This window comes from Papio anubis, chromosome 3, assembly GCF_008728515.1.
Source record: "Papio anubis isolate 15944 chromosome 3, Panubis1.0, whole genome shotgun sequence".
Lineage (NCBI taxonomy): Eukaryota > Metazoa > Chordata > Mammalia > Primates > Cercopithecidae > Papio > Papio anubis.
Genome location: NC_044978.1, coordinates 148,640,735 through 148,653,252, shown reverse-complemented (window position 1 = coordinate 148,653,252; position 12,518 = coordinate 148,640,735). Strand labels below are relative to the sequence as shown.

Below are 12,518 nucleotides of genomic sequence, written 5' to 3'. Positions count from 1 at the left end.
GCAGCTGGTCCTCACTTTGAGAACTACTGTTTGTTTTCTAGTTAGTTTACTCTGTTCTCTGTGTGTGTGGGAGCTGTTGGCTGTAAAGCCTGAGTTTGCATTCTTCACACCATGCAGATCCTACACTGGAGACAAAAGAAGACCCAAAGGTAGCAGAAGAGTGTTGCTAACTATGTCAGGGGGTTGGGGGAAGAAAGTAAGAATATTCTTATGAGATGTTTAGCACGTTCTTTGATATTTACTTTGTTCTGTCTTCCATTTTCATCTGCACACAGCATATTTTAAAAACAGAAATAATATGAAAATGCTTATGATGAAACATGGCAGTCCCACCCCTGCCACCTCATTGCCATGCCACCAAGACCACATTTGTAAATCATGTGTTCATATAGTGATGTTTTGATACACCAGTGTTACAATTTGTTGATTTTCTATTTTTGAGATAAAGATTTAGTTCTTACAATTTCTATATTTAATAATCGTCTTCTCCCCATCCTCACAGTACGTTTATGCCACACCTTTTGGTTAAATCAGATTCCATGCTTTTGTTATTATGACTAGTAACTGCCATTGCCTGCTAGCTAAGTAGTGTATTTTGATTAGGTTTCCCCGATTTGTATAGAGAATTGTATTTCCTGTACCTTTTTTTTTTTTCCACGGAGACAGGGTCTTGCTGTGTCACTTAGTCACTTAGGCTGGAGTGAATGGCATGATCACAGCTCCCTGTAGCCTTGCCCTCCCAGGCTCAAGTGATCCTCACACCTCACCCTCCTGAGTAGCTAGAACCAAGGGTATGCCATCATGCCCAGCTTTTTTTTTTTTTTTTTTTTTTGGAGAGATGAGTCTCTCCCTATGTTTCCCCAGGCAGGTCTCAAGTGATCCTCTTGCCTTAGCCTCCCAAAGTACTGGGATTACAGGCATAAGCTACTGCACCTGCCTTAATTCATGTAGTAATAGTTGCTTTGTTCTTTCATTTGCCTGGATTTCTATCTACCTGTAAGTAGTTTTTCCCAAATCCTTCAAATGCCTCTCAGTAGGGTTTTCCTGGTCCATGTCCAATGGCCACCCTCCTGGTTCCTCCACCTGGCTGGGCCAGCTGCTTTCTGGGTTGGGTGCACAGCTGTCATCCTGGGAATGCCCTTCTCCAGGGTTGAGTCCCTTGTTCCTAGACCTCATGGCTTCCTCTTTCTGTATTTATTTTCCTAGATCACATCTTCTAATAGCTTTCCGAGAACAAGTTGTTGGGTAGTAAGTTTTCGGTGGCATTTAGGTCTGAAAATGTCTTATTCTGTACTCACACTTCATTGACTCACAGTTTGAAAGCATTGCTCCATTATTATTGGGCTTCCAGCATTGCTGCTGAGCCTCCCGTCCTTCCTTTTTCAGCAGATAGTTAAGGCCTACTGTATGCTGCATGTAAGGTTATTGATGCCATACTTATTCAGTCCTTTCCATGCAACTTGTTTTGTTTGCTTTTTCCTCTGGGAAGATTTTAGGAACTTTTCTCTAAGCTTCAGGTTCCAAAATTTCACAGTGATATGCTATAGTATAGGTCCCTTTTTATTCATGTTTCTGGATACTTGGTCTGTAGAATCATTTATTTTAGTTCTGAGAAGTTTTCTAGATTATGTGTCAAGAAAGGGAGCTAATTGGTTGTTTTTTGAAATAACCACCTCCCCTGCATTTTCAGTTTTTCGTTTCTTGAAAAGTTCTTCGATGCTGGCTCTCAAAGACTGATGTTCTACTTTTCTTGTTTCTTTCTTCTTCTGTTTTTTTGGGAGATTTCCTTAGCTTTAGCTTTCAGCGCCTCTTGGCTATTTCAGTTATAACTCTCTAATTTATTAAAAATAGTTTCCTATTGAAACAGGGTCTTGCTCTTTCACCCAAACTGGAGTGCAGTCACATGATCATAGCTCACTGCAGCCTTGATCTCCTGGGCTCACGCGATCCTCCTGCTTCACCTCCTGAGTACCCGGGACTACAGGTGTGTGCCACCATGCCCGGCTAAGGTTTTTAGTTTATTAACACAGGATCTTGCTGTGTTGCCCAGGGTGATATTTTTTTTAATGTAAACAATATCTTATCTCTCTAAGGATTATAGACCTAATTATAGTTTTTTAAAAATATACGTCTTCTTTTTCCCCTACATTTTCTTTATTTCCACCAAGTTCTTTTTATTCTGTTTGTTTTGGACTTTGTCTTTTATCTGATGTCTTTCCCCAAAAGTCTGATGATCCTTAATTATCCTTTGGGCACCTAAGAACTGATTGGAAGCTCTGTGTACATATGCAGATCAAATGACATACTTCACTCAGAGGATATTGGTAGCAAGTTAACTTTATAAAGGGATCCCCTGTCTGATTTAATGAGACCTTAATCACCTACCCAAGGATTATAAGATGAGATGCCAAGGCCCTGGAGGCATGACTGGGGCAGAGCTGGGGGTGTCAGCCGGAGGGCTTCTACTTGATCCCTCTGTTTTCATCATGCCTTGCCCAGGTTCCCCAACTCCTGAATGTTTCTGATTTAATCTGCAGAGAATTTAAACCATCTCCTGCAGAAATAGAGAAGAGGTGGTTCTGTGACGGTGTGGGCTCAGGGCAAGGAACCAGAGTCTAAGAGCTGCTTTCAGATGCTGTTCCTGCTTTCTGCCCCTGCCTCACATCTGCCTTTCGCAGTACCTGGTGCCTCTGGTTCTTGAGCTTGGCCAGGATTTTGCAGAGTGCCTTGCTTTGGTTCTCACCCATGTCTCCTTCCGCAAGTACTCAGATTTCCTTCTCTGGGTCCCACCATACCAGTTCTGTGCCTCCATCTGTTTTCTGACTTGTGTGCTGGGTTGGCAGCCCCATCAGCTGCTACCTCCTCTTTGTCTCTTTGCCCGTGTGTTTCTGCTATTGAAAGTACTTCTGTAGTTTTAATGAAGTTTTGGGACCTATCAAATATAAATAAACCATTTCCTCGAGACCATTTTCTTTTCTAACCAATAAGTTTATATGGCATTTATTTTCTTATAGAAGCTTTTTTTTTCCTTTCCTTTTCTTTTTCTCTTTCTTTTTCTTTTTCAACATAGTTTCCTCTGTTACCCAGGCTGGAGGGCAATGGCGCAATCTCGGCTCCCTGCAACATCCGCCTCCCGGGTTCAAGTGATTCTCCTGCCTCAGCTTCCTGAGTAGCTGAGATTAGGCGCCTGCCACCATGCCTGGCTAATTTTTGTATTTTTAGTAGAGACCAGATTTTGCCATGTTGGCCAGGCTTGTCTCCAACTCCTGGCCTCACGTGGTCCGCCCTCCTTGGCCTCCCAAAATGCTGGTATTACAGGCATGAGCCACCACGCCCAGCCTGAAAGCTTTATTTATTAAAAAAAAAAAAAAAAACTCCTTATGGAATTTTCTTTGCAAAGATTCACTTTGTAACAGTAACTATGATCTAGTTTGGGTTTTTTTTTTGGTAGTGTGTTATATTTAAGTCTATATCTTATGAAATGATATGTTTTAATAAAACTTTAATAACTTCAATAGAACTAGGGAAGTAAAAGCTAATACACAAAGTTACTTAATTTTCTGTATTTAAAATTAATTTAGTTATGTTAATTCACAAATAAAAATTGTATACATTTATGATGTACAATCTGATGTTTTAAAATAGTGTGTACATTGTGATGGCTGAATCAACTTAATTAGCATATATTACCTCACATACTTATCATGTATTTGTAGCGAGAACACTTAAAATCTACTCTCTTAGCAATTTTCAAGTATGTAGTGCATCATTATTAACTGTAGTCACTGTATTGTACAATAGATCTCTTGAACTTTTCTTCTAACTGAAACTCTATGCCCTTTGACCAGCGTCTCCCCAAACTCCCCCTTCCTTACCCTCACCCACCTCCCCCAGTCAGTCCCTGGTAACCACTATTCTGCTCTCTGCCTCTGTGAGTTCAACCTTTTTGGATGCCACATATAGGTGAGATCATGCAGCATTTGTTTTTCTGTGCCTGGCTTATTTCACTCAACATAATATCTTCCAGGTTCATCCATAGAGTTGCAAATGACAGGATTTCCTTCTCTTTTAAGGCTGAATAGTATTCCATTTAGTAGACCACATTTTCGTAAATAACCATCACTTAGTATTTCATTCATGTGGAGTACATTTTCTGATTTCCTCCAAAATGTTTTTCTTTTCTAACCAATAGAAAAGAAATGTTTGGCATTTATTTTCTTACTTATGCAAGGGAAGATATTGGTTAGGCCAGAATGTTACTATTTGAATTTATAATGTGTGCATTAATTCCTAGGTTCTTCCCACTAGTAAAAGCAGCCAAATGATCACCTTCACCTTTGCCAATGGAGGCGTGGCCACGATGCGCACCAGTGGGACAGAGCCCAAAATCAAGTACTATGCAGAGCTGTGTGCCCCACCTGGAAACAGGTATGATGTGGATGGCAGGTGGCGTGATTTTTATCCCCCAGACTTCCTAACTGGTTCTATTCAAATGCCAAGTAAAATGTTCCATCTTCCTAATAGGTAATTTAATTAGAAATCCTATTTCAGAACCTGCCCCAATATTGTAATATTAACAGTCGGTCTGAGCATCCAGGGAAAAGCTTACTTTTTACTTTTTTACTTTTGTCCTAAATTTCTTTGTATGCAAAAATTTTATCCTTATTTCAGTATAGTAATAAAAGTGCCTTTTTCTAAACACTTTTCAATTGGTGGCTAACACCAATGAGATTTTCTTTTTTTCTCAAACTTCAGTCTTCCCATGTCTCTGATAAAATAAATTATAATCCATTCCACATGCATTCAAGAAGTATCTTTGAGTGCCCGTTGTACACAGGTCTGTGCTAGGTCCCGGCGGGGGCACAGAGAGCCTCACCAGAGAGAGCCCTTGCTACCAAAGAGCTGATGGGCTGGTAGCTTCAGGTTCAAATTTCTGTGACTTTGGTAAAGTGTTTGAGTTAGTCACTCTGCAACAACTTAACATTTTGCACCTTAACAAGCTCAGTGCATGTCCTTAGTGTGTGTCAGTGTGATATTTCATGCCTATCCAACGTGCGGTTAACCAGCATTTCCCTATTCAGAATACAGTTGAAAATCAGGAAAAGTTTTTGTAAAAGTGAATTAAGTCTGTGCTGTCCGACAGAACTAAAATGCAATCCACAGGTGCAATTTTGATTTTCTACTTGTCACCTTTTAAAAGAGTAAAAAGAAACAGGTGAAGTTAATTTCAATAATATATTTTACGTAACCTAGTATATCCAAAAATTATTACAGCATGTAATCAGTGTAAATATTATTAATGAGATGTTTTACATTCTTTTTTTTTTTCCTTTGGAAAAAAGTCCTCAAAATTGTTTCAGTAATTTTACACTTAGAGCATATCTCAATTCGAATGCTCCGTTTTTATCAGAAATACTTGATCTGTAGAGTTAATAAAATTTAGAGTAGACAAAGTAGATTTTAATATGCAGAGTATTCTAAACATACTTGTTTTCTAATAACTGAATCAAGTATCAGTTTTAAAACTTGAACGCAATTAACTCAACTTCATAAAATTAAAAATTCAGTTCCTCAGTGGCACTTGCCACATTTCAAGTTCTTGATAGCCACGTGTGGCTAATGGCCACTGTAGTAAACAGCACCCGTCTAGGTAATTGTGACAACATAGACAAACCAAAGCTTTGCTCGTAGAAGAGTTTTTCCAGCCTTGTGAATCAAACTTGAATTTTATGCAAATAAAAGCAGATGAAAATTCCTGAGCATCTTAAATTGCCAAGCTATTAGCAGATTAAATGTAGCAAATTAGAGGAATGGGAAATTATAGCAAACTTTTCTTAGGCAAGGAGAAGTGACTGCTGATAGCACGAAAGGAAATATTAAAACAAAACAAAACTAGAAAACATGGACACAAGGACTTAGAAAACTCACCATTCCATGAGTTTATCATGAAGGAAACTGCGTTCTACACCCAAATGAGCCCAGAATACAGCTCCAGTCCAACACAGTCATGCTTATGGCTCTCAAATGTCAAGATGTTCAATAAAGAGATATTTAAGAAGTCATGGGACTGTGTAATATATTTTCACTATGGATTCCCATTCAAAACCTTTTTGTGCTTAAAGTGCAAAAGCTCAACTATTAAGTGAACATATATAAAAGCTCATTTTCTAACAATTCTGGATTACCAATATTTTATTGTAGTATTATGCAAGAACCTTGTTTTCGTGTGCATTAGGTAGTAAGCTCTTTGCTGCTATATTGCATATAGTTTTTGGTAAACATTTTTTTGTAATTCTTTCTTATTTAGTGTTTTCTTGTTTCTATGTTTCGTTCTTTTAAAAGGAAATGGACATTCCAACTAAACAGTCCAACTTAAGGATCTGTTTTTTCTATATCTTGTCCACTGCTTTTCATTATCTGATGAAAATATATCTTATATTTTGGAACGCTTTCTTTTGTAATAATAACACTATTTAAATGTTTAGGGCTTTATGGTATTAACATTTTTCACATGGCTTATTGAGTGGAGTTAAATTCAAATATTAGCTTATAAATTTGTGAAAAAACCTTGAAAATTTGTCCTTTTATTATATTCATTGAAACATTGTTTCCATTTATTAAATGGGATATTCAGCACTATGTCAGTCGATGGATATGTGGTCAGGGCTTAAGCAAGGCACCAGCATACCTAACGTACAACAGCAATAAAGTTTTTGTTGTTTTTTTGGTTATTTTTGAGACTGGGTCTCTCTCTGTTGCCCAGGCTGGAGTGCAGTGGTGGAATCTTGGCTCAATGCAAACTCTGCCTCTGGGGTTCAAGTGATTCTTGTGCCTCAGCCTCCTGATAAGATTACAGATACGCACCACCACACCCAGCTAATTTATTTTTATTTTTATTTTTTTAGTAGAGACAAGGTTTCATCATGTTGGCCAGGCTGGTCTCAAACTCCTGGCCTCAAGTGATTCGCCAGCCTCAGCCTCCCAAAGTGTTGGGATTACAGGCGTGAGCCTTAGTCTTGACTAAGATTTCCTTCTTTCCTGAAAAGCTTAAATATTATGAATATGCCTTATGTCATGGATTTCAATTATAGAATTTCAACTAAGATGGAAAATCCTATTCAAGTATGTGCTCCTTTAAAAATATTTTTTTCTTGGGGGAGATGTCTTTAGTTTTGTCCAACTTTTTATTTTGAACAGTTTCAAACCTACAGAAATGTTGGAATAAGAATGCAATGAATACCCACGTACCCTTCACTCAGACCAAACTTTTTATGTAAAGAGCCAGATAGTAAATATTTTAGGATTTGCAGACATGGGGTTTCTGTCACCACTGCTCAGCTCTGCTAATGTAGTCAGACAGCAGCCATATGCGTAAAGGAATGGGCATGGCTGTGTTCCAGTAAAACTACATGAACCACAGTTTCTTGACCCCAATCCAGACTCAGCAATTGCTAACATTTTGCAATATTTGCTCTCTCACCGTATATGTTATGTATTTGAGATTTTTCTGTACCATTTGAAAGACTCTGTGATATTTCATGACATATCATAAGACTTCATGATACTTCACTCCTAATTTCAGTATGCATCTCTTAAGAACACTCTCTTAATATTAAGGCAAACAGATAATAATGGTACTAGGTGGGGTTCCAGTAGACCAACAGAAGCAGTAGAATGTATCTGTTAAGACATTGTTTGCAAGGAATCAATTTGTGCAATTGATTATGGGGGCTGGCTCCGCAAGTCTGAAAATCCAGAGGCTGTCCAGAAAGGGAGCCTGGAACTCTCAGGCATGGGTTAAAGTTACCATCTACAGGTGGAATTCTTCAGGAAAACCTCAGTTCCATTCCCAGTGCCTTTCAGATAGAATCTAGCCCATCCACATTGTCTGGGATAATCTCCTTTACTTAAAATCAACTGATTATAGATATTAATCACACCTACAAGATACCTTCACAGCATCACAACATTAGTGTTTGAATAACTGGAGACACTATCCTAGCCAAATTGACACATAAATTCAGACATTCCCAAAAGTCCCCAAAATAGCTGTTTTCTCTGTATTTATAACCAAATCAAGAACACTGCATTGTATTTACTTGTCATTTAGCTTAAATGGTTTTTCATGATTAGAGAAAAATAAATGCCTAATTATGCATGATACTTTCCTAAACATTCCGATAAAGAGATCCATCTAGATTTAGACTTTTCAGAAACAGGAATCCCTGGCTTAAATGATTATAGGATGTGTCCTGTTATTTTTAAAGATGTTATGAAGTGTTTTCAAACATTAATTTAACAAATGAAACAGTTATTGATTAGGATGGAGAATAGTAACACAAAACTTTTGTTTTAAGAATTGTACCACTGAATTTTACACTGTGGTACTGATTTCTTTTTCACACATAAAAGGCAATATCAAAAACATTATATCAGTATATACATGAATCATAATGTTCACTCATGTCATGATTAAGAAATAAACTTGAATACTAAATTAGTAATCAGTAATTTCACTGAGTTTTAGTTTTAAGTATACTTTTAAAAAATGATTAGCTTACATGCCTTCCTGAGAACTGTTATTTTCTTCAAAGCACATTTATAGAGAAGGAAAAGAAAACTGATATAATTCATATGTACTTAAAAAGCATAATTACTTTATATGTTGCCAGTAGGGATAAAAATAATTATAATGATAGCTACATTTATTGAGGTCTTTGGGCTGGGTTCAGTGCTAGTTGCTTTATATAATTTATCGCAATCTGTACAGCAACTCTCTTGAGAAGGTAAAGTCTTTATCCCAATTTTACAAATGAGGAATCTGGGCCTTAGAGAGGCCCAGCCACTTGCCCAAGGGCACAGAGCTAGTAAGTCTAGAGCCAGAATTAATGTCTGCAATGAAATGGATTGCTTTAGCTGTTAAAATGCTGTTTAGCTATTACAATGTTGAAATGATTTTAACTAATTGTAGGGATTTCTATTAAACTCTGCATATGTTAAAGATGGTATGAAGAGTGTGAAGTAATGGAAAGTACAAAGGATTTAGTTTTTTAAATTTAACTTTTTGGTGTTAAGTACTTAGAGTACTCACACTAGGCTACTGAAGATGCTGGAAACCTCTTTAACTGCAAGTCAGTTTTATCTATCACTTACCTTTCAAATGTTTGTTTATGAATGAATGTTTCCCACAGCCCTGAAAACTTGATTTTCCTGGAGGGATTTGTCTCCCCAGATTCTTGTTTATACTTTAGTTGTGACTGTTTGGTTCAAGAAATAGATTCTTTATGATATGATCACAGGGGTCTGATTTCTTGGTGTTTGACTCCTCAAACCCACCCGGAGGCTCCCCATTGCTGTTCACTCTAGAAAGGCCTTATAGACAAGGCTGTAGCTTAGATGCCAGTAGTTTGAGGGCAGACATCATGAATGTCTGTGTTCTGGGAGACTGAGGAGTTAACACAGATGTTTGTAAAAGTTTAGCAGGATTTAATGGCAACTGACATCATGAAAGTTTTCTCTACACCCTTAGGTACAAATGTTACAGATCTTTTAGGGATGCTAGGCCAAAAATTGTGTTTCTTACAAATTCTTATGAGAAGAGCAAAGGATAACTTTGTTTGTGGTTCAGACCTTGGAAAAATCTTTGGGGATAATAATGCATATTGTCTCACGGGGTGTTTTGTCTAAGTCAACAGATACGTTCCATGCTTAAGTCTCTGGAGTTCTGTTTTTCCTTTTTAGTCCTCTTCTTAAGGTTGTATTTTCGTGTCACTTGATCAGTGTAGGGGGAGCATTTAAACTGTGCTTTGGAACAATCCCTTGACCTGGATTTTTTCCCCGTTATTTTCCAGTGATCCTGAGCAATTGAAGAAGGAACTGAATGAACTGGTCAGTGCTATTGAAGAACATTTTTTCCAGCCACAGAAGTACAATCTGCAGCCAAAAGCAGACTAAAATAGTCCAGTCTTGGGTATACTTGCATTTGCCTACAATTAAGCTGAGTTTAACTTGTTAAGCAATATTTTTAAGGGCCAAATGATTCAAAATGTTACAGGTATTTATGTGTTTTACAAAGACCTACATTCCTCATTGTTTCATGTTTGACCTTCAAGGTGAAAAAAGAAAAGATGGCCAAACCCAACAAACTAACATTCCTACTAAAAAGTTGAGTTTGGACATATTTTGAATTTTTATAAATGAAGATTCTTAAACTAACTTAAAAAAATAGATTGTAATTGATGTGCCTTAATTTGCATAAATCATAAATGTATGTCCTCTCTGTAATTGTTTTAATGTGTGCTTGAAATATCCAGAAAACCTATGGAGTTAGTAAATTCTAGGCTGTCATATGTAGGATAGCCACTTTTTAGGCATATGTACATTTATATTTCTATCAATTCCTTATAAAGTAAAATAAATGAATAGATCAAATGTTGTGTTCATGTTTGGGGAAAATATAATTTGCAGAAACCTATGAAGTGGAGCAAAAGATGCTTTAAAAAGGTACGTTTTTTTGACCTAAATTTTTTTTAGTTCGAATAATGCACATAGCACATTAGTACATCATACATGTGCTAGGAAAAAACAGCTTCACTGTCTTTGTGTAATGTGTTGAAACTCATTTTATCTTTTTAAATCTTGAAAAACCAAACAGTTGTTTACTTGAAACTTGAAAGTAGCTTATTTTTCTGTTTTTTTTGTTTGTTTGTTGTTTTTTTTTTTTTTTTTGCATTAGCACAATTTAATGTAATTCCTGGTTTGGAGGCAGCAAGACCTATAAGCAAGAACTGTTTACTTGACGCTGATTTTTTTCTCTTGTTCTTGTGTGGTCTAAAATCTAAAACTAGATTTATATGATAGATTTCCTATAAGCCAATTTCTAATAATAAATAGATTTATTATTTAATCTGTACCTTCTATCTTCTCATAATTCGTGGTTTTACAGCCCTCCAAAATGACTCCAGTTGGGCACCCATGAGCTAGGACCAAACTTCCTTATATACTTTATATACTTTACATTATTTCTGATTTTTAAAGCAAATGATTGCCATTATTATGATTACAGTCAACCTAAATGGTTATGAACAGTTTCAGAACAATGAAAAATGACAATACTATGTGATAGTATTATAACTGTTTTTCTATTTTAGTCATATGTAGTTTATGTCCTACCAGAACTCTTAAATCTATAGTATTCAATATATTCTACAAACTGCTTCATTGTAGAAGCCATATTTATGTTTATTTTATAATGTTTTCTAGTGTCAAACTGTACTGTGGAAAAAGAAATGTTAGATCTGTGTTCTGTCTGCATTTTTTTTTTTTTTTTTTTTTTTGAGTACATACCCTTCACCCTCTCCTGGAGTTTGTTTCTGGAAATACAAAGTTGATTATGACCCAATCCTGCTCTGATGGAAGTCAGTCTAATTGGAGGGCTAATAAGTAACAGCAGTACTTACCAATTCGATTATAGTGTTTTTTACAAGTATTCAGCAACACAATCTGAGGGAGGGATTCATGCTGCCCAAAGAAAACCTCATAGATGAGGGGCTGAATGAGATGCTTCACCCTTAGGGATGAGGAGCAGCTGAAGATGGGAGAGAAAGCCTTCAGAGCACAGAGCACAGCACGGACAAAAATGTGGAGGTGCTGGCAAGTGGGGGTGGGGGAAGCAAGGGGAGATGATGGAAACAGAAGCCAAGATGGAAACTTTAGAATGCATCGCACTCCTCTGCCACTCACATGAGCGGATGATTTCACTGGACCTAGAGGGGATGTACCCGAACTCTATTTGTCACCTGTATTTCTAAGAAATAGCTCACCATGGCTGTTCATTAGGTATTTCTCAACTTCTTCCTGTTATGGGATGTAGGGTAGCCCACCTGGCACATAAAGCTGGCAACAATAAGGCCACTGGGTTTTAATCTTGGCCTATTTTGAACCAGCTCTGTGACCTTGGTCACCTCTCAGAGTCTCAATTTTCGTCATTTTTAAAAAAGACTTTTTAGAGGGTGGTTTTAATTTCAAAGCAAAATTGAGAGGAGGGTACAGAGAAATTCCATAAGACCTCCTACCCCCACACATATGTTGCTTCCCTCTATGTCAACAACCTTCACCAGAGTGATACATTTGGTATAATTGATTAACCCACACACATCATTATCACTCAAACTATGGAGACAAGAAAAAGATCAGGGATTGGGAGGGAGGGATGAACAGGCCAAGCACAGAGGATTTTTAGGGCAATAAAAATACTCTGATACCATAGTGATGGATACATGTCATTATACATTTTTCCAAACCCATGGAATGTACAACACAAAGAATGAACCCTAAAGTAAACTGTTGACTTTGGGTGATAATTTTGTCATTTTTAAAATGAAGATATTGGCCGGGTATGGTGGCTGACACCTGTAATCCCAGCCTTTTGGGAGGCTGAGATGGGAGGATCCCTTGAACCCAGGAGTTTAATAACCACCTGGGCAACACAGTGAGACCTCATCTCTACAAGAAGTCAA

General features: G+C 37.3%; 1 protein-coding gene across 1 annotated transcript in view; it reads left to right on the top strand.

Annotated features, from left to right (window-relative positions):
• PGM2 (phosphoglucomutase 2) overlaps positions 1 to 10,431 on the top strand; it is a 35,581-nt gene extending 25,150 nt beyond the window's left edge. The window contains exons 13-14 of the mRNA XM_003898571.4: positions 4,295 to 4,428; positions 9,852 to 10,431. Coding sequence (XP_003898620.1) covers positions 4,295 to 4,428; positions 9,852 to 9,954 — 237 coding nt within the window. The 3' untranslated portion in view covers positions 9,955 to 10,431. The remainder of the gene's footprint in view (positions 1 to 4,294; positions 4,429 to 9,851) is intronic.
• The last annotated feature ends 2,087 nt before the right edge of the window (positions 10,432 to 12,518 follow it).